The sequence below is a fragment of the Spinacia oleracea genome, chromosome 6 (assembly GCF_020520425.1).
Source record: "Spinacia oleracea cultivar Varoflay chromosome 6, BTI_SOV_V1, whole genome shotgun sequence".
NCBI classification, from domain to species: Eukaryota; Viridiplantae; Streptophyta; class Magnoliopsida; order Caryophyllales; family Amaranthaceae; genus Spinacia; species Spinacia oleracea.
The window spans coordinates 22,445,060-22,467,571 of record NC_079492.1 but is presented as its reverse complement, the minus strand read 5'-3'; the positions used below and the strand labels follow the sequence as shown (position 1 = coordinate 22,467,571).

The window sequence follows — 22,512 nt, the reverse complement described above, 5'->3', positions numbered from 1 at the left end:
GTTTGCTTAATTTGTTTGGACTTGAACTTGGAATTGAATTGGGCTAGATTAATTAAAAATCGTTTTACTTTTGAAACCCAATTAAATTCCCAACATGAAATAATAAATTCTTTTTGTAATTAATTAAAATAATAAATATTCTAATTAATTAAAAATACTTTTAAATAATATTTAAATGCGATTTAAATTATAAAAATCATAAAAATGCTTTATAAATAATAATAAAATATATTTATAAATACAGAAAAATACGAGGTATTACAGTCTACCCTTCTTAAAAGAAGTGTCGTCCCGAAACTTGGGCACGGAACTGACATTTTGAAATCAAAACTTGAGACTTTATGAGACTTTATTGCGTTTTCTTTGCAAAAAAAAAAATTTAGTTGTTATACTCTTTAAGTAATTAAACATGACAATATGAAGTGCAATTTCAATAGAAGGCACTAAATTAAGCACAAAATAAGGGAAAATAAGGTAAAAGTGCGAAATTCTACCGCACTCTACCCCCCTTAAAAGAAACGAGTTACGGCGTCGTAACTCAACTACCCTCGGGAAATAGCTAGGGATAATTCTTTCTCATATCGTCCTCAGCGTCCCGGGACCACAAAACTTCATTAGACCACAAAACTTTCACAATCTTAACACCCTTAGTTCATGTGCTACGCACTTTACAATCCAGGGCTTTGACTGGTCTTTCCTGGAAAGATAAAATTTGGTATACTTCTATGGTTTCCGGTTGCAACACATGCGACTTATCCGGAACATACTTTCTCAATTGAGATATATGAAACACATTATGCACTCTATGCAGGTTCATGGGTAAGGCTAAGGCTAGTCTATAAGCTACCTTTCCTATCTATTCTAGGATTTCATATGGGCCTATATACTTTGGGCTAAGCTTTCCTTTCTTGGCAAATCTCATAACATCTTTCATTGGTGAAACTTTGAGTAACAATTTGTCACCCACTAGAAATTTTTGTCAAGTATGCATAGCTCTTTTGGCGATCTTGCGCTACTTGCACTACTACAGAAATATGCTTTAATAGCGCTAATTTAATAGCGCTAATTTAATAGCGCTTTTACCCCTTTTGCTGTTAAAGGTATCAAATAAGACATTTAATAGCGCTTTTAAAATAAGCACTGTCATATCTACTTTATATTACAACGATTTCAAATAAAACGCTATTAAATCCTTTAAGAAAAAAAATTTTAAATAAAAAACCGCCTAGAAAATTAAAATATGTCATTACCCTCACAGAGTCACGGGCTCACCCGCCTCCATCCTCACCTCCTCACATCTCTATCTCTCTCCTCCTTAGATCATCCCCTCTCTCTTCCTCACAATTTCTCCTCTACCGTCCTTGATCTTTTGGCGTCTATGGAAACGGTGTGGCGACGGTGGCGTTGTGGGTGTTGATTTCGGTGCTTGTGGCTTTGTAATTCCTAGATTAGGGTTTCGATTTGGGCTTTGTTTGGGTAATTCCTATCAGTTATCGATTCTACAATAATTTTGTTTAATTATTTGATATTATCTCTCCTCTAATGAGAAATTCGTAAAGTACCTGATACAAATTTCTTCATCTTAAAGTTCATAAAAGGTAATTGTATTTCTATTTAATCAATTACTTTGGCTTGGTTAATGGGTAGTTTCAATTAATTTAACGAGTTAGATTAAATTTTGACTTCTTTAGAATTGCATCTTGAATTGTAGCTTTTAATTCTAATATCTATTGCTTGTAAATTAATTGTGATTGTCCAAGTGCTTGTATATTGGGGAAATTAACAATTTTTAATTATGAATATCAAATTCATAGCTTTTTTATTAGGCGCTGATATATTTGTAATGGTATATGCCATAGTTATCAACTATCAAGTGTAACAAATTATATCAAATCCTCAGCAACACTATTTTTTTTTTCCTGGGTGTAATACATGTATATCCTCTGTAATTTCATAATTTTCTCTAATGTTGAAATAATTTTCTGAATGAATTTGTAGTTTCTGAATTGCTCATAATATGTTTTAAGTGTATACTAAGTTGCAGTGATTATTATGTGAATTGTTCCATAATCACCATTCTTTTGATCTGAAACATTTGAGATTGAATTTTCAGTAGAATAGAGTTTGAGATATGTCATCATTGAAAACTATTTTAGTGATATAACTCTCTTCAAGGGTTTACTTAGATTGAGGTAAGTGATTAGGAGGGATGTTTTATGGAGAAAATTATCACTGAAGGTTTTTTTTTTCTAGATATATATTAGTTTGGTATGTCACAGAACATTATTCAGTTACATAGTTAAATTGTTGGGCAGGAACACCATTGATGATGTTTGATCTGTGGGAACATTGAAATTTTAATCTAATTGTTAGATTAGAACAGATTGCAAAAGAGGAGAAGAGAGGTGAGGAAAAAAATCAATAGTCTAGGATTTCTGATTCTGCCAGGCCATTTGATATGTTCATAATCATATTGTTCTTGATCATGACTATATTACAAGGAGTTAGTAGCAGACTTAATTTTGATGTTTTATTATTCTAATTTTGTTGGTGTTTGGTTATTCTAATGTTATTTATGTTATAGTGTTCTGGTTTTTAATGTGACTTAGAATGTTTGTGTTGTAGTGGTAATTATTCATTGTGGTAATTCTATATTGCATTTCCAATTATACGATTGAGAGTTCCGTTGATTCGTACCGTATATGACCTGAGTTTTTAGTGTCGTATATTGATATTAAACTTCGTTGCACTATTTTAGGAGGAAACTAGTGTTGCTCAATCTCATTTAGGGGAATAGGAATTCATTGGTTTCTGGAGCACAGACCGGAGTAAAAGATGGCAAAAGTCCTAAGGTTTTGGTCATTTCTCTGCCTATTACTACGTGGCTCCTCTATTGATGATCACCAGGTCAAATAATGGCATCTATGTAGCATCTTTCATTGTCATTATTTGTGTGTGGAGCCTGAAAATAATTTTGATGCCTTAAATTTTTGTTAAGTTTGACACATAGGTTATGCATTAAAACTCGAGAATTATGATGAGTACAGTGGTGTTCGTACTGAAGAAGTCCTAACTAATGCTCTGGCAATTATTTATGTAAGGGTCTCATTCATTTGATGTTTTTCATAAATCTTTGGCATGCTAGTCAACTACTTATATTGGGGTTCTGTCTAAAAAAAAGACAAGTTTTAGTTCTTACGTTCTTTCCCCTTCTCTTCTGTGAACTATCTGGCAGGAATCTAAAAGAACTCAGCAAGAATGCATCTTATTGTGAGAAGAAGAGGTCCATATACTATCATACAAGTCTTAACAATTGGATTGAAATAAGGCTAAAGCCTCTTAATGCATATACTCTCTCTTGTAAATGTTTCTCTTTATAAAGATACTGCTTATTTCTCTTGATATTTATTTGATTTATTCCCGCAGGGAGACGTAAATGTTGGGGTTGCACCTTTACATATCCTGTTCTCATGGCTGCTATATTCTCTTGTATCAGGTGAGTTTATTGGTAAATTATTATGCTTATGTGATGATTTGTATTATTACTTCTTATCTAATAAACCGTACTTCATAATAAGATAAATATATCGAAGTGTAAAGAACAAAGTTCATTATCAATACAATATATACAAAGTCCATTGCAGTATTCTTATCAACTCGTAGGACCTTACCAATTTTCGACCCTATTTTGTTGAGGAAGTTTATATTAAAATAATCCACAGAGATGTTGGGAATGCGCACCCATGCAGTGAGGATACGAATAGGGGATTCGTCTGGTACGAAGTTCGACACCCATTTGCGAATTGTTAGGTAGTTGTCGTCTATCATCCATGGCCCCTGTGTGAGGACATACTGATAATCCGCATAATTAGTGAATCGTGCAATGAAGTATCTGCACCCAATATCAGTAAGAGCTAGTTCACCCTTGGTCCCCCATTTCTTTTTTAGGCGTCTCATTAATCCCATATAACCGATGTTTCCATCAAACATCTTGATAATGAGTGAATTTTTCCAAGGACGGCGCATTCTTCGTTTTTCGTCTTTGGTCAGGAGGATAGCAGGGCAGCGCTCATCGTTAACGATCTCGTCAGGAGCCTCATCATCATCCGAGATGTCATCGTCTTCCTCCTCATCGATGAAGGAGGATGATATGACTTGGTGGGCGGGTTGGGTCCCAAGAACCATATCTCGAAAGGACATGGGGGGAGTATCGATAACTGGTTGGACTTCCTTCTGGTGGTCTACTTCTGTTGGACTAGCATCCACCATTTGATCATCATGAACCATGTACTTGTCGAAGATGTAGTTTGTGATTTTGCGTTTGTGTTTTTTGTTTGATCTCGCAAGTTGATCTTGTTCTTCAAGGTTGCGTTGATTTTCTTGGTTTTCTTGGTTTTCCATCGAGAGGTTTTCTTGTAACACACAATGTACTTGCTGCTTTTAGGATATTTGATGTATATTTCATTTGATTTTGTTGGTAGACAGTGTAATTGTGTGGCTTGTATAGGTCACTTTGAGATAGGTTTGATACAAATTCACCTAACACAACCAACCTATGTTAAGTGATAATCTATTCCTATAATGTGAAGTTTAGATTTTTTTTGTTCCATATATGGCACTTATTGTTTATTGTAATACTAATTCTTACGGGTTTTTTCCCATCTATATATGTATGAATATCTTATACCCCTATTGTTTCGCAGTACTTTTCAGATTGTCAGTTTCCAAGTTATGACAAGGAGCATATTGACGAAGTAAGAACTGAGTGGGTGCGTCATGTTGTTCAACAAATTTTATAATCGCTAGGTTACGTTGAATGAACCAACAAACATACAACTTTATTAATTAATGTATTTTGCGTAGTTTAATGTTTAGAATTTTATTTTGGATCTATGTAATCGGTTTTATTAGGGTGACTTGTAAAAATTCTTTCCATTGAGGTTTGGAAATTAATATTCAACTATTCACTACTCTTCAATATATGGTTTTATTTTGCGGAAAAAATGAAATGCTTTTCAGGTAGGCAGCGATATTATAAATAATTAAAAAAAAAAAAACAAAAAAAAACTTTAATAGCGCTTCATAACATCCGCTATTAGAAAATAATTTGAAAGATGGCGCCAAATCTTCAATAGCGTTTCTTTAATAGCGTTTATAATGTGCTATGAAATAAACATTTGAATTATCCTAGATACTACATATGACAGCGCTTTTGTAAAGCGCTATTAAAGGTACCTTTTACTTTTAATAGCGAAGCCATCAACAACGCTTCAAGGAGCGCTGTTAAAAGCATTATTAAGCGCTATTAAAAGCAATTTCTGTCATAGTGTTGAATCTTTGATTGAATAGTTCTAATTTGGTTCATTGTGTCCTCTATCATTTGAGATCCTAACACAACTGTCTTACTGACGTCGCTCCAACATAGTGGACTTCTACATTTCCTTCCATACAAGGCCTCAAATGGTGTCATACCTATATTGGCATGATAGCTATTGTTATAGGAAAATCAATCAATCTAAACTATCTTCCCAACTTCCTTGGAAACCAATTTCACGTGCACGAAGCATATCCTCAAGTGTCTAAATGGTTCTCTCAGTTTGTCCATATGTGGATGGATGGAACACTATACTCATTTTCAATGTCGTACCAAAAGTCTTCTATACACTTTCCCAGAAGATTGAAAGAAACCTTGAATCCCTATTTGGCACGATATCCTTAGGAACTCCATGTAGTCTCACAACATACTTAATGTAAGCCTTAGCAAGTTACTCCATATTTCTAGGTCTCCTTCATTGGTATAAACACTGCTAGCTTGGTCAGTCTATCTACCACAACCCAATTGGTGTCATTTCCTAACTTTGACTTGGGCAAACAAGTGACAAAGTACATTGAAATATAGCCTTATTTCCAACTTGGAAATTCTAATTGTAATAGCCCAAAATTTTAAGCAACTTTTAATTAATTGATAAATATATTTTATTAGTTAAATTGAGTGTTAACATTTCGTATAAATGTGTTTAAGAGGTAATAGTTCATTTTGTAATTGGATTTTTATGATTATTCAACAAAACTCTTATCACCTTACTTTAAATACATATGAGGTGTCTCAAATTATGTTTATTAGTGGACAAGTGGCTTGGCTCATTTTCTTTTCCTTTAATGATTAATCAAAACACCCAAATTAAGCTACCTTTCCCCGATTTCATTTTCAACACTTCTGAAATGAAAATAAAATAAAAATAAGAGAGATAAACTTCAAGAACATTCCATATCCTTCCACTCACTAGGATCCTATGTTGGTCAATGGAAACCACCATGAACACCACCCTTGCTCCACCAAAAACCCCAGCTCTCCTCCCTCTCTTGGGTTTTCTCTCCTCTACCAACAGTACCATTCGCATCCCCCTCCATTTTCGGTGCTCTGTCCAAGCGCCGCCGCCTCCACTGGTGGTCGTAGACAAGGCACAAAATTGCCGGCGTCGCCGGAGAGTGGTTGTTGCCGGTGTTGGTGCCACTTGTGTCGTGCTTCGATCGCTGTTGGTTGGTGGTTATTGCCGATGTGTGTTGTCGTTGTGAATTGTCCTTCTCTGCCTTGTGCTGCTATGCTTCTCCTCTCCATCTTTGGTTAATAAAGAAAAAGACAAAGAAGAGTCAATGAAGAAGATACAATTTATAAGGTATGGCTATATAAGATTATTTTTGGGCCCATTATATATTTACTTGTCAATTGTGATATTGAAGGCCCATTGTATCAAGTAATTACGGTTCTTAAGAGGAGAATTATTAATTAAGGTTGTCAATTCAATTGCTATGGATCAAGTTAATAATTCATTGATTACCGTTGTTGTGAGGTGAATTGTCAAGAAATGGTTATGGGTTTCAATAGAACAAGTGTGATGATCAAGTCAAGTATTATGGATTCGTGGAATAATAACTATTGTGAAGGGAGTTGATTAAGGTACACATTGTCCTTCCACCTTCTAAGTGAAAAATTGGTGTTTACTTCACTTCTTTTAAATTGTGTTTTATATCAAAGAATTGGTACTTACAAATTGTGTTTTACGAACTAATATGATTATATATTTCTGGAGATTTTGCAAAATAAGTTGGTTGAAAGTTATAAAAGTTTATTGAACCTAAAAATGAGTGTTCCAATACTAAGAGCTATGCTTGACTTGATTATATGTAAGACATATACGATCCGTGTGTGTGCTATATATAGGGTTTATGTTGTGAGATATATATAGGATTTATGTCAAAAGGAAGTTCGTATTGTGTTATGGATTTGAGTTAGAATCTATTGATCTCATTTGTAGGAGCGATATCAAAACTTTATCTTTATAAGAGATCTTGTGACGTATCTCTAACAACTATGGATTGTTTTCTAGCTAGATCATACGAATGAGTATGAAAATTTTGTATTAGTTCTATTTGAATTATTTTTGGTAAGGACTACTAGTTACGATATGATATAATACAAGGTTGGGACTTTTGATTATATTTTTAATTATTTACTGTGGAATCGTGAATCTAATCTAGTATTTAAGAAGTTTATAAGTTATCTCTATGGATTAATTATTCTTCTCTTTGCTTATGGTATTATGGACTAGAGAATTATGAATTATAGTTAAACGATACTCAGTTGTTGAAGTATTACTAGTTATTATATGATTTTTAACTTGTGTTAGTAGTTTATACGAGTATACTCGAAATGAGCTTCTTTTATTCGATTTGATAGGTTTGGAACTATAGAAATAATCTATGTGATCTTTAAAAAATATATTTTGAGTATTCCAACATATTATGTTGTTTTAATTAATTAACTGATTTTCCAATTATACACTATAGTCTGTATTTACCAAATTATTCTTTGCTTAACTAATTATGATTTGATATTTAATATATTTTTAAAAAAAAAAATTTGATTAACATGATATTTCAATTTGAGATCTTAATGTGATTTCTTTAAAGGGTACTTTAGAATTTGAAAGATTATTATTATTACTTGATTATGTATGATACAATATAAGCTATTTATACTTTGAAGATTCGATTGAGGGAGTTATATGTATAGTTCTATGTGTCTTATGCTTGATAAGAATTTTCGATTTTGTGATAAATAAAAACTTAAGAGAGATATATTATTTAACTTGAGTTTATAACTATATGCGATGGAAAAGGGAATTAAATCAAGTTGACTTGTTTAATTTGAACTATTGGGCTGATGTAGTATAACTCCTAGGCATCTGGTATTATCCATAAGTGAGATTCATATGATCAATACTTGAAGCTATGGAGGTTGCATGTTATAATTGAGTTTTTAAGCTTACTATATTAAGCATTTTACTATTGTGATTTGTGAATGTGAGTTTGAATGGCTGGAAAGTGTGATGTTTGGGTTACAAACCGAATTGGAATGGAATTACAAGTGTGCGTTTTAAGGTTAAGGATTTTGGGGAACTAAGATTGAGTTTTTGCCGTATTTAGGGTCGTGAGTATATAGTTTGAGATAAGTTATGAACCTCGGATATGCCTTGGGCTACGCTTGTACTTGAGGGCTTTTAAGAAAATTGAATTATATATATGTGTGCACTAAACTTAATACGTTTTTCAAGATTCACGTATACAAAGTTTGTGAAAAGATGTGAATATTTTGTTATTATTTTTAAACAATATTTTGGACATAATTATCATAATCTTGTTACAAGATTTCAGTGTGTATTCAGGATATTTGTATAAGATTTGTTTGCGAAATGAGATTGTGAATAATTGTGTTTTATGGATTTCTTTAATGTTTAAGATATGTTTTTAACTGTGATTTTAGTGGGGAAGAAGCCGTTAATTAACAACGGCCATGAACAACACTTGTGTATTTTTGTGTGCTCTGTGTAAATGCACTTATGTGCATCTGTGTAAATGTACATCTGTACATCTGTGTGGGGACATGTCCTAAAAGTCTTGCAAGCATGTGTAAAAAGGTGGGTGACGACCCCTGGAAGCTTGGAGACAGTGGTTATTGTACATTTCTCTATTCGTGTTCTCTTCCCCCAATTAACATATTGGTTTTGAAGACAAGATGTGTTCGGTTTTCATAGAATAAGCAAATATTGTGAAAAAAAATTAATGTGTTTGTGTGTTTTGAAATAACAAACATATATTGTTTATAAAATTCTAAGTAAGCTTCGCCATGTTATTTACTATCCATAAATAAACATTTTCTAAAATAATTATAGTTATTGCGAGTGAATTTTTAAAGTTGTCGTGATGGATCAGTGATAGAGTATCAATATTTTCAAAGGAAATATATTTAAGAGAATTACGTTTTGGTTGTGAGAAATACGAAATAGAGAATGATTATTATTGTACCTAATGATGGATATTACGCTTTGAGCTATACTAGAGATTATGTCAATTCCATGAGAATTATGAGAAGAGAGTTAAGAATCCGAGTTGGACCAGTAAGGGTGTATAGATATCAATTTTCGTGACTATTGTATGAGTATGTGGAAGTTGTGAGTAATATAATTTTTGACGCATAAGTCAATAGCCTTGCTTGGCTTATTTTATAAAACACTCAAGTTTATGATTCAAGGCTTTCTTGTGAAATGTTTTAAGTTGTTGCAACTTGTTTGCCGGACAGCTTTTGAAATATTATTTTATTCATGTTTTCCTTGAAATACATGGATCACAATATCATGTTTTAAGCCACCAAGACAAGTTTCAGGTTGGACAATGTGTACCCAGTTTCCATGACTTTGTTCTTTGAACCTGTCCTGGTGGGGGCAGATTCATTTTCAGTGATTTTGCAGGTATTGGGAAGGCTCAGATATAGATCAAGGAGGTGAATGTGGAAGAAACTTATTGTCTGGAATATTGTGAGAGATCCATGGATTTGTAATAGTTTGAGTTGTCTTTGTTTAGAGAATTTCAATTGTGGGAATTAATTCAGGTTTATCTCGTAATTTATTAGTCAGTGATAAGTATGTCTAATTAGCAGCTCAAAAGAGCGGGCTGTTATAGGTGGTATCAGAGTCAAGGTTGATTTTGGGTCTGCCATGATCTTCATATCATAGCGTATGAGATGAAAATAAGTTTATTGGGTTTATTAAGAGTCAATGAGAATATGAGTTACATCTGGGATGACAAACTCGAAGACTTTTGTCTTCAAAAGAGGAATTATTGAATTGAAATGAAGATCTAGATTGATGATATTTGGCTTGTGGAATATCTATTTGGGAATTTGAAATTTAGGAATTAATTGTTATATTCTAAACATATGTTTTTGGAATTATGGTGATTTCATTGGCATTAAGGCAAGAAGTGTTAGAGGATTTAAATTGGGATTATAGACATTAGTTTGGTTATTGTAGACACCTAATTTGTGTCTCCCCTTTGGGATGATGACGATACCATTATCCTTACTAGGTGATTGGAATAACTCCAGGCGGAAATCCCAATTGCTAAGAATACTTCCAAAATTCAAGATCCAAAATCCAACCCCCGAGACCGTTCCCCTTTCGGTTCTCGGTACAAAATACAACTTTCCAAATCCAATTTCAAAATCCAAGTACAATCTCATCTAGTAGACCATCCCATTGGTTTTACTAGGCCTTTTCCACACAAAAAAACGTAAGGCAACTCAAATTCGGGCGCCGACCCACAAAACCGAGCATGTCTGGCCCCGTCCCGTAAAACCGGAATTCAAAACCCGAGAAAGGCTTGTTTTTAGACGCTAAATGATGCCTTAACCTCCAAGAAAATACAAAACGCCAAACGTAGTACTATTCGTACAACAAGTACAACACTACAAGACGAAACAAGGACGGAGCCCGCGTCCTTGCTTTGGCGGCATTCAAGCCACGTCAGCAGCGCACTGCGCTGGTCCAGCGCCCTGCGCTGGCGTGTGCTGGCACCTTGCACCCATTCCCCCTATAAATACCACTCATTTTCAGCATAATGAGGAGGAGAACAACAATACAACGTCGTAATTTTGACATTACGCCTCAAAATACAACTCAAAAAACTCCTCAAAAACACATACAAAATTCCTAAATTCAAAAGCAATTGGGAGCTCTTGCCTAAACCTAACTAGGTAAATCCGAATCCCATTCTAATCAACTATGTTGCTTTGATTTCAAAATGATTAGCAAGTTGGTGTTTTTTTTAATCATTAAAAACACCACTTGCAACAATCATACATGTTTTCCAAAAATACAAACTTTTTCAAAATACAAAATGCAAACTTTCAAGATTCAAGGATGTCCAAAGTTGTTTACAATCACCTCTTTGGACTAGAATCACCTTCAAATGTGGGGTAATCAAAGATGACACCTTTTAACATTTAAAGGTTTAGTCTTTTGAGATTCAAAACTCCATTTTTCAATATACAAGTTCAAGTTTTCAATTTTCAAGATCTCACCATGTTTAGGGTTGTTCATGGTTACTTCCCTAAACTAGGATCCTTTCAAGTTCAAATTTCAATTATTTCAAGTTCAAAACTTCAATATTCAAGCTTTCAAGTTCAAGTTTCAGATGCAAAATCTAGGATATTTGGGTTGAGCAACCTCTCCCAAGTTGAGATTTTTGGCTTTGAATTCGTGTCGGGCGCACTTATTTTTAAGGAGTCGCTTGGCGTTCGAATCTCATGTGCCCAAGTACAAATTTCAATTATGCACCCTTCAATATCGCACCTTTCAATACCGCAATTTCAATATCGCACTTTCAATACCGCGATTTCAATACCGCGATTTCAATTCCGCACTTTCAATTCCGCATCTTTACTTGCCTAGTCCATTTCTAGGCAATGTGGACCTACTCCTTAGTCCTTTTCTAGGGGGTCTTGTATTTACTAAATCCGCACTTCATTTAGTATTGTGATGTTGTTTTATTTGCTTTATTGCTTTCGTCACCGCACATGCTAAATACAACAAAGTACAAAGGTTACATCACGCTTAACAAAGATAATTTTTTGGACAAACCGGCCTTAGGTTCCTTAAATCAATCTTTAAAGCAAAGTGACCACCATACAATTAGAGATTCTATTTGCTCTAAATTCAAACCCACATAGTCTAATCTAGGGTATATTTTCGAAAAAATGTTGTGCCAACGTACTTGAATATTTCTAAAGCTCGCGGAATAAGCATTTTGTTCCCGTGCCCGGATCTCACCCATCCGTTTCGAGGATTCAAAGTCTTATCCAAAATAGAGTCACTTGCGGTCTTTCCGAACGAGACTTTAAACAATGTTTGGTGGCGACTCCTTCGAGGTACAAAAATTCTATGGTTTTCTAAAGAACCGCCCCTCTTGTAGAACGGGAAACAAGTATTGCACAAAAAACCCCCTACAGTTATGTATTTGGAAATGATGGATTAAGGATATCAAATTCCATCGCTCATATTGAATAACTATAAATAGAGATTAGAATAGATTGTTCGAGGTATGTAATTAGAGTCTGGTTAAGCTGATTATAAAATATATTGTTCTTTACACCATCTCCTGATCAAGTATTCCAGTGTGTTGCGATTTTCAATCTATATATGTGTTCTCCTTTTTCTTTAATCAGGTTGAGTATCGTTAATCCCCAATCCATTCATTGCATTCGAAATCTAATACTCATATACGACTCGTATCTGTGAAAGTGTTCAAATTACCTTGGTCTATTCCATACACTGTAATTTGAAGAGATATAATTTCAAAATAGTAGGTATTTTATTCTCAAATGATCTAAAGTTTATGTTTTGAAGTTTCGAGGACGAAACTTATTCTACGGGTGGTAGAATGTAATAGCCCAAAATTTTAAGCAGCTTTTAATTAATTGATAAATATATTTTATTAGTTAAATTGAGTGTTAACATTTCGTATAAATGTTTTTAAGAGGTAATAGTTCATTTTGTAATTGTATTTTTATGATTATTCAACAAAACTCTTATCACCTTATTTTAAATACATATGAGGTGTCTCAAATTATGTTTATTAGTGGACAAGTGGCTTGGCTCATTTTCTTTTCCTTTAATGATTAATCAAAACACCCAAATTAAGCTACCTTTCCCCAATTTCATTTTCAACACTTCTTAAATGAAAAAAAATAAAAATAAGAGAGATAACCTTCAAGAACATTCCATATCCTTCCTCTCACTGGGATCCTATGTTGGTCAATGGGAACCACCATAAACACCACCCTTGCTCCACCGAAAACCCCAGCTCTCTTCCCTCTCTCGGGTTTTCTCTCCTCTACCAACAATACCATTCGCATCCCCCTCCGTTTTCGGTGCTCTGTCCCAGCGCCGCCGCCTCCACTGGTGGTCGTCGACAAGGCACAAAATTGTCGGCGTCGCCGAAGAGTGGTTGTTGCCGGTGTTGGTGCCACTTGTGTCGTGCTTCGATCGCTGTTGGTTGGTGGTTATTGCCGATGTGTGTTGTCGTTGTGAATTGTCCTTCTCTGCCTTGTGCTGCTATGCTTCTCCTCTCCTTCTTTGGTTAATAAAGAAAAAGACAAAGAAGATTCAATGAAGAAGATACAATTTATAAGGTATGGCTATATAAGATTATTTTTGGGCCCATTATATATGTAGACACCTACTTTTGTCCCCATTCCCGAAAGGGAAGGTTCGATGATGAGAACATAAATCTCCACTTGGCAATGCATCTCCTATAAAATAACGGATCTCAATCACCCTTTCATTTCAGCCAAAGCGGCTATTTATAGAAACCTGCTAAGAATAGTAACTGCCGTAAAAGGTAGTTGTTAAAAGTGGCAAAGTCATAAAAGATAGAAACCTGTCAGAATTAGGTGTTGCACTCCAACATAAATCCTAAAAGAGATAGAATTTGCATTCCTGGTATAATTCGAAAATAAGAGTTACGTATTAATTAAATTCCTAACGAACCTAGAGTTCGTAACGGGCCCAGACGCATTCCGTCATAAGTTAATACGCACTAAAAGACTCGGATAAATCTCAAAAGCTCCGTGTTCTAAGAGTCCAAATCTGACAAAGAACTCGGCCCAAATCCCATTTTCAACGCCTGGATCTGGGCGCCGAAATCTTCGGCGCCCAGCCCTGGGCGCTGAAAGTGCCTGGGGCCGTTTTATCTCCAGATTCTTTTTGGATTCGTATCTTAAAATCTATCTTTCCACACACTCTTTTCCTATAAATACAGCCTAAAATCGACGTGAAAATAACACACAATTTCATAATCTGAGTATTGACTCTAGCCTTAAGCTTAAGCCTCACGCTGTGAAATTGATCCAGCGTTCTGTCGCAATCGACCCAAAAGTCGAACAGAACGCATCCTGCCCCTTGTAGCTTGATGAATTAAGCCTAAATACTGGAACATTGCTTGGAAACCCGAGATTCGTTAAATAAAAGGAGAAATAGCAAAGCCAAGTGGTTAGTTTTCTGAGAACCACAACGCACCTCTCAAGGGTGCGTTGTAATGTGTCCCTCATATGATTTAATCGCTTTCATCACCCTTTTATAAAATTGTTAAACTATTAATTTGATTGATCTATCACGCCTAATAAGATAATACCTTGGACAATTGAATTATCATGCTAGGTACCTTAAATCAATCTAAATAAGATAATCACGATCGATTTAGTATTATGTGTTGCATATTGCTAAAATCAATTCAGGATAGTTTAATAGTTTAACGCATGTCCCTTCAATTATTTATGCTGAGCTAGTAAGGATAACCTGCCTCTAGAGTATTATCGATGAGCACTCCTCTCGGTAGTTACAGTCCCCCGAACTCTCAATCTCTGCCCTGCGGGTGTACGTTGAGCGATCCCCACACCAGGGATCATAAGGGAACCTATGGCCGTCGTGGTCGAACATAATGGCACTCCCTTTATGTCACGATAACCGGGTTTTGTCAGTTTTTCTCATTGTCGTTAAAAACTGAATGGCGACTCCTATATTACTAGTCGATTGGGTGTAAACTCACAGGAAATCCAATCACACTTGATCTGACAACGTCACGCCCACGAGGGACGAGGTCACGCATTAGCCTCGTGCTTTTTCGACCCCCTCACAGTGGCGAATCAATTGGGGATGTTAATGAAATACTCGTGCTCGTAGGTAATCAAAATAGCCGAAGGGTGAAACGATCCTACCCCGCGTTTATTTCCCTATCAAGTTGGGACGACTTGAAAATCAGGATATTAATGTGAACGGACAGAACCGCATAACGAATCTTGGCTCCCTTGGCATGTTTCATCTCGGGAGGTGGGAATAAGGATACCCATCGCCACCCGGGGGGTGCATATGCTTCGAATGTTGTCCACTCGGTACTTTCTCTAGTAGTACACCTATCCCAAACCAAATCGCTCGCCCACTAGGTCCCTCTCATTGGTGCATGCCCCCTTGGCTTACATCGTAATTGGCCTCTTGGGACGAAATTCGCTCGTGAATGCACTTCCCCGACCGGGGCATGTGTTGGATTGACGATAGAGGAGGTACCAAGCCGGCGCAAATATTACCCATAGAAGCCTATCATAAACTATGTGACATATTATTTTGCTTCATGTTGTAATGTTAGTTGTGTTTAGCGAATTATGTGATTGTGTGTGACAAATAATACTAGATAACCAACGACCCTAAAAATTTCCCAAACATTCATAAACACCAATTGGCCAAAGAGTTGTACCAAAATACGTGTTCCGCAGCCCCGGGCGATCGCCACAAAAATAAGCGACGCCGAGGATAGCCTATAACGGATCCCACAACGCCGCACAACGCGTAAAGGACGTTTGTAATACCTCGTACTTTTATAATATTTATAAATATATTTTATTATATTTATAAATAATTTTACGATTTATTATCATTTAAATAATATTTAAATGCATTTTATTTAATGTATTTTAATTTAATTAGAATATTTATTATTTTGATTAATTACGAAACGAATTTAATTCTTGAGTCGGGAAATTAAATGAGTTGCAAATGATTTTTAAAACTTCGGATTTTAAATAAAAAGTCCAGTTCGTTTTATTGATCAAGCCCAATCCAAACAGTTTAATTTAAATCCTAAGCTAGCCCAATTCATTTAATTCCTAAGCCCAACTCAAATATCCTAAGCCTAGCCCATCAAGGGATTAGGGAGCCTATAAATAGACTCCCCCATCATTAAATGAACCCCTAAAATTTCATAAAGCCCCTTTTTGCTTTGCTTGCCCCTCACTCCATCTCTTCTCTCTCTTTTGCTCGGCACCCGCACGCCCTCAAGGCTCGTGCCCTCGTGCTGCGCCCGCACGCCCGCACGGCCTCGTGCCCTCGTGCCTGCCCTCGCCCACAGCACTCGCCCTCGCCTCTCCTCTCTCGCTCGTGCACTCGTGCACACCTGCTGCCCCTCTCCCGCCCGTGCCCTCGCGCACAGCGCTGCACCTGCTGCCTCTCTCTCGCTCGTGCCCTCGCGCACAGCGCTGCACCGCTCGCCCTCTCTCTCTCTCTCGCTCGTGCCCTAGCGCACAGCGCTGCCCGCTAGCCCTCTCGCTCTCCTTCGCGCCCAGCGCGTGCGCGCCCCTTCTCCCCGCTCGCGCTCGTCGCCCTTGCTGCGCACACACACGTTCGTGTGTGTGTGTGTTCGTATTCGATTTCTTTTTCGCCCAATCACATTAATTCGTGGTTGTTCCGTGCTATAGGCCGGATTGGTATAATTCTCTTCTTCCTTACCTATTCTATTTAAATTCTGTATTTTAAATTATTATATTAATATTTTTTTGAGTAATTAAAATGTTGGGAATCGGTTATGAATACCGTGGTTTGAGGATTTGTGTGTTGTGATTTATTAGGTTTGTTTTAATTATTAAAGGATGAATTTTCAGATTTGTTTATTTAATAAAGCATTGATTTTTATGATATTAAACTAGTGTTATTGGGATTTTCAAGTTAGGGTTTTAACCTAGACTTAATGAGTCAATTGATTAGCATAATTAGGTGATGATTTTAATTATGATAATCATTTATATTTTCAAATTTGAATAAAGGTTTAAAATGTCGATTTTTATTGATTTTAAAGGCGAAAAAAGTATGTTTTCGTACTAGGGATCGATTTTGCAAATTGAGACGACTTTATTATTGAAAAACGATTGAATTCTAAAGTCTAAAGGAAGTTTTAATTTTTATAAAGTTGCTGGAAATTTAATGAACATGGAAATAATTTAAGTTTCATTATTTTGATGATAGGAGGTGATTTCTAGTTGAGTGCTCGTTATTGCAAAGTGGCCCCTACGCTTAGGTATTCAAGGTATGTACAAGTCTAGGGCGACCACACCTTTTTGTCAATGACATTACATGATTGTTGATGATGTGAATTGATTTATGTGGAATCATGTTTATTTTGGTGAACGAGCATGTGTTTGGTGATGTTGGATTTATTGGATTAATTGTTGAACAAACATGTTGAAATTATTATGAGTGTGGATTTCATTGTCAATCATGTTGTTCAATATTTATGCATGTATGGTTTATTTCACATGCAAGGGATGGATTAATTATTTGTATGATATTGTACGGGATGTCTAGCATACTTTGAGCCATTTATTTGTACCTCGTCGTACTATTTATTTTACCACATGTGAAGGGTTAGCTCACGTAAGCCACCGCACATGTAGGGTTCAGTTGGGAATATTATGTATGAAATGAATTAGGATTTGTCGTGCAAGGGCACAACCCTCATGTTAATATGCATGATGTGGAGTCTCACTTTGGTGAGGAGGAACATGGTAGTAATATCACAAGTGTCTTGCTTGGTTGATCACAAGTCTTAAAGCATTAAAATAAGATTGTTTTGGTTGTTGTTTATTAATGGTATGTATGCATGTTGTCGAGTCTTGAGTTCGCCTTTAATAAAATATTAATAAACGTAAAGTGCAACCGGAACAAGCTTCAAAACTCTTGGAACGTATATACCTTGAGTATGAACAATGGGGGGAGTCTTGCCGGAAAGCTCGTACTCCTACTAATGATACAAGACGTTGTTTCATTTATACTATGCGCAGGAATTCCGTCGGTATGGCCCAACACTCGGTATGGCCCGATTTTATTATTAATATATTTGGTGTATGGTTGGCTCCCATCACCTTTTCCCTTTGGGGATTATTCTTTTGGCCCGTTCGAAGCTTATTCTAATTAAATTGTGAGTCAAGAGTCGAGTCAAGAGTAAAGTCTTGGATCTCCTGATTGTTTGATTTGTTATTATATGGCTTTTGCATGTTGATTAGTACTTAGTGAGTGATGCATGTTTTAGTTTCATTTACTCTATGCTTGTAAGTACTCAGCTTTTGCTGACTACGTGCTTTGTGTGTTTCTGGTCATGGCCTTTGCCTTAATGACCCTATGATGATCCATCATTTGCACTTGCATTGTTGGGGAATAGACTAATATAGCAGGTTGGTAGATTAAGTACGATCGAAATCATGTGGCTTGGGATGATTGAGAGAGTTGCATGCTTTCGTTCTTTAAAACTATTTTATTTAATATTTTAATTATGTTTGAAATGTTTGAATTATTTATACTTTGGGTTTTGGGCCATTATGGTTCCAAATTGTAGGAGGCCTCAATATTTCATTAATTATGGTTTTTAAAAGTTAGTTGACATTTAATTCCGCTGCGTAATTCTAGTAATAGCCTTAACCGTTATCACGGTGGCGGTAATGCTTTAGTAATTCCTTTATTTTAAGTTGGAAAATGGTTTTATAAAAGCAAGGAATTATTAGGGTGTTACAAAGTGGTATTTGCAGAGCTCTAGTTTGAGAGCTGCTTTGCATTAATTAATAGTGCAAAGTGGTAAATCCTTAAACTACGATTGCGGAACTTTAGGATTTTCGAAAATTATTTTCCTAAAGTCAAAACGTATTATTTTGAGTACTCAATATTTTAAAGGTCAAATATCAATTATTGTGGGTCGTTTGAAATTAGTGGAAAAGTCGGATTACTATTTAATATTAATTAACGAATTTTTTTTCTATTTTTCCGATTTTTTTGAATTTTTCGAATTAATTTCAAATTTATTTTATTAATTTCGGAAATTATTTTATTTAATTATCCGAATTATTTTAATCATTTATTTATTTATTTATTTTATTCGAATATTATTTCGAATTTATGTTTAAAATTTTCGGATTTCTTTTTTTATTTATCCGTAATTTATTTATTTATTTATTTAATTAATCAATAATTCTTATTAATTTTCGATTTTAATTTAAACAATTTCAACAAAGTTAGGAGTTATTTCTTAATTAATTTCGAAAATTAATATTATTTTCAAGTGAGAATTGGGTAGACTAAGAAGGGCATATTAGTCTAAGAATGCATATTATGTGACAATGTGATTATTAAGTGCCATGTATATGTTTTAACTATGTTTTATCTTGCTTCTTAATTGCATCATATTTCATGTTGAGCATATATTTGTGCATTGAAATTGTATGGCTCCACGAACTATTTATTGTATCCTTTTGGGGTTGGAATTTCTATGGAAACGCGTTAGTAAGACTTTTGAGTTGTGAATTTTCGGGAATTAAGGATGCTACCTTCTAAGTTCACCAGTCTAGGATACTTAGAGAAGATGGATAATGAGACTCCTCGCACGTATGTTCAGAAGATCGTGTTTGCTTGTGACTATTTGGCTTCGACCAAGAATATGCCCCACCTTAGGCACAAAGATATGATGGCTAGTATGATTATACATTGTTTACCCCATAAGAACCCTTACATAGACCTCAACAATAGGTTCAGTGACATGCATTATGGTGATGGTACCCCTAATTGGTACAAATATGGGACTAGTGATGGTAGGTGGAAGTATGATTCTGAGGTTCTTGCTACTATCCTAGAGGTTGCGGAAATTAGCTATGAGGATGGAAAGTATTCTGCGGGTCTAGGTATGGGCTATGGAGGAATAGAAAGTGATGGTGAAGATGGCATGATCCATGATGAGCAAGCTAGTGATGTTGAGGAGGATAGTGATGATGATGTAGTAGAGATTGAGAATCCTAACCCTATAATTCCTGAACCAACCATTGAGATATCCAGTGGATCTGAAGATGAGCTTGAAGAGAATAATGTGGTTGATAGTGAGCCACAGCAAAATGATGAGGCTATGGATGAAGACTCGGATCCGGAAGAAGACTTGGATGATCCTAATGATCAAGACTTTACTCCAGAGCAATACAAGGAAAGAAATGATCGTCGTGATGACGTTAGTCTCTAGAGAAATGTAATCCTTAGTTTTATTTTTTATTTTTTTTCGTTGATTAATAAAGTGGCAAAGCTACTATTTATAGTTTTAGTTTATTATAGTTGGAGAATAAATGTTATGGCATTAGTGGATGTAAGACTTATTCATTGGAGTTTTAATAAAAGAATAGAATTTCCATTTTCGTTATTCTTTAAGTTTAATTCTCAATTCTAAGTCTTGTGGGTATCGCAAAGGGATTATTTGTTATTTCTTCAATGAAATTTTATGTGCAAGGTGGTTTAGTAGCAACCATCTAAATTTACTTGCATCGAATAGTGGGGTGAGAAGGCCCGAAAATGGCGCCAACTCTTCCCCCTAGGTGGCTCTTAAGTGTGTTCTTGTTGTGAGTAGGTTCGTTGTAGAACCAGTACCTTAGTGATGTCATGTCCAACCAATATTAAAGTTAGCCTTTTTATTTATTCAGGAGAAGGGATATGGCTAGCCAAGAGATTTCTGAAGTGGTTAGACACCTAGCTGAGGTAGTTCGTGACCTAGCTCAAACCAGAGCAAACCCAATGCATGACCCGGCTGGGGAAATGTTAAAGAAAATAGCTCAAAGCAAGCCTCCACTCTATAGCGGAGAGATTGAACCAAGTGTGTTGGAGAACTGGTTGAGAGAGTTTGATAAACTCATTGTAGCTGTGAATTGCCCCGAAAACCTTAGGGTTAATAGTGATGTGTACTACCTGAGAGGTGAAGCTGATTTGTGGTGGCAACGATGTGAAAATACCCTTAGAGCCACACCTAACTTTGGATGGGAAGCATTTAAAACTTCACTAAGGAACAAGTTTTACCCACCCTACCTGAAGAAGCAAAAGGCGCAGGAGTTCATTGAACTCAAAATGGGAGGTCTGTCTGTGACGGAATACTATTCTAAGTTTATAGAGCTGTCTAGGTTTGCACCTGAAGTGGTGGCAACGGAAGAGCTCAGGGCTCAAAGATTTAAGAATGGTTTGACCATGGACTTACAGCTGTTGTTGTCTGGAGAGACCTTTACCTCATTAGACACCCTGTACGGAAAGCTGCTCACCTGTATGGGTTACAGCAAAGGAAGAATGGTAGTGCTGAAAAGAGAAAGGATGGTGGAAGCTCGAATCAAGGAAATAACCATCAGAATCAGGGGAATTTTAAGAAGCGCAAAGGAAATGGGAATTTCCAGTTTAGGGCTAACAATGGTGGTAATCGCAACAACCAAGGTGGTGGAAATCAGTCTGGAAGGAATGGAGTACGGACCTACGAATGTAGGCACTGTAACATGAATCACCCTGGAAAAGATTGTAATGGGAATTTGGTGACTTGTAGATTATGTCAAAAGTTAGGCCATAGGGAGTATGAATGCGATTCTAAGAATGGAAAGCCTAATCAAGGTAACCACCAAGGCAATAACCGGAATAATCAGAACCGGAATGGGGGAAATGGAGGTGGAAATCAAAGGAACTACCAAAGTGGTAACAATGGCAATAGCAATGGCAATCACCAGAACCATGGAAAGCCTGGAGGGAACCAACAGCAGAATGGGAATCGAAACAACAATGGGAACACCAATGGAGGTGGCTATAACAAAGGAGTTGCCCAAGGAAATTTGAATGTGATATCTAGGCAAGAAGCGGAGACTTCCTCTGACGTCATAGCGGGTACTTTTTCTATTAATTCCGTTTCAGTTAAAGTTCTATTTGATTCTGGTGCGACTTATTCTTTTATATCAGTAGATGCTTTGGGGATATTAGGGTTGAAAGAGCCTGAATCGATTGAAGTACCTATAGTCATACCTACTGGTAGTATAGTAAAGTGTACCAAAATCCATAGAGATGTGCCTATGACCATAGCCAATACCGTATTCTTATCTAAACTAATCGAATTCGAGTTAGGAGAGCTAGATGTAATTCTAGGGATGGATTGGTTGGCCAAGTTCAAAGCCAAAATAGATTGTGAGAAGCAGAAGGTTCACTTGAGGTCTAGCCTAGGCAAAGTAGTGTCATATCGTCGTTTTGGTAAACCTAAGAACATAGGAATCATCACGGCAATGGAACTCGTGAAGCTAGTCAGTAAAGGGAACCCAACTTTCTTATGTAATGTAAGGAACTTAGAGCATGTGATCAAGGATCAGCCTGAGGATATTGCAGTAGTCAATGAATTCCTTGATGTATTTCCAGAAGAGATCCCGGGGATGCCTCCCAATCGACCTATTGACTTCACCATAGATTTAGTGCCTGGAACCGCCCCTATTTCAAAAGCACCTTATCGAATGGCTCCAGGAGAAATGAATGAATA

The 22,512-nt window shown here is 36.1% G+C and overlaps 1 protein-coding gene and 1 long non-coding RNA gene across 13 annotated transcripts in view; both read left to right on the top strand.

Moving 5' to 3' along the window:
• Window positions 1-3,262: 3,262 nt before the first annotated feature.
• LOC130464113 (uncharacterized) lies at window positions 3,263-4,762 on the top strand. The gene is made up of 3 exons (XR_008924428.1): window positions 3,263-3,283; window positions 3,427-3,496; window positions 4,704-4,762. It is a non-coding gene; the product is annotated as an uncharacterized lncRNA (long non-coding RNA).
• A 1,360-nt stretch (window positions 4,763-6,122) lies between these two features.
• Window positions 6,123-22,512, top strand: part of LOC110785816 (pheromone-processing carboxypeptidase KEX1) — a 36,250-nt gene continuing 19,860 nt past the window's right edge. For 2 of the 12 annotated variants that reach the window (XR_008922528.1, XR_008922526.1), the window contains exons 1-3: window positions 6,130-6,958; window positions 9,787-13,528; window positions 17,187-17,247. Coding sequence is in view for 6 of the 12 variants with exons in the window: in XM_056830561.1 (XP_056686539.1) it covers window positions 19,528-20,214 (687 nt within the window). In the remaining 6 variants the exon portion in view is untranslated. The other 10 variants (XM_056830561.1, XM_056830560.1, XM_056830558.1 and 7 more) reach the window with 10 other exon arrangements.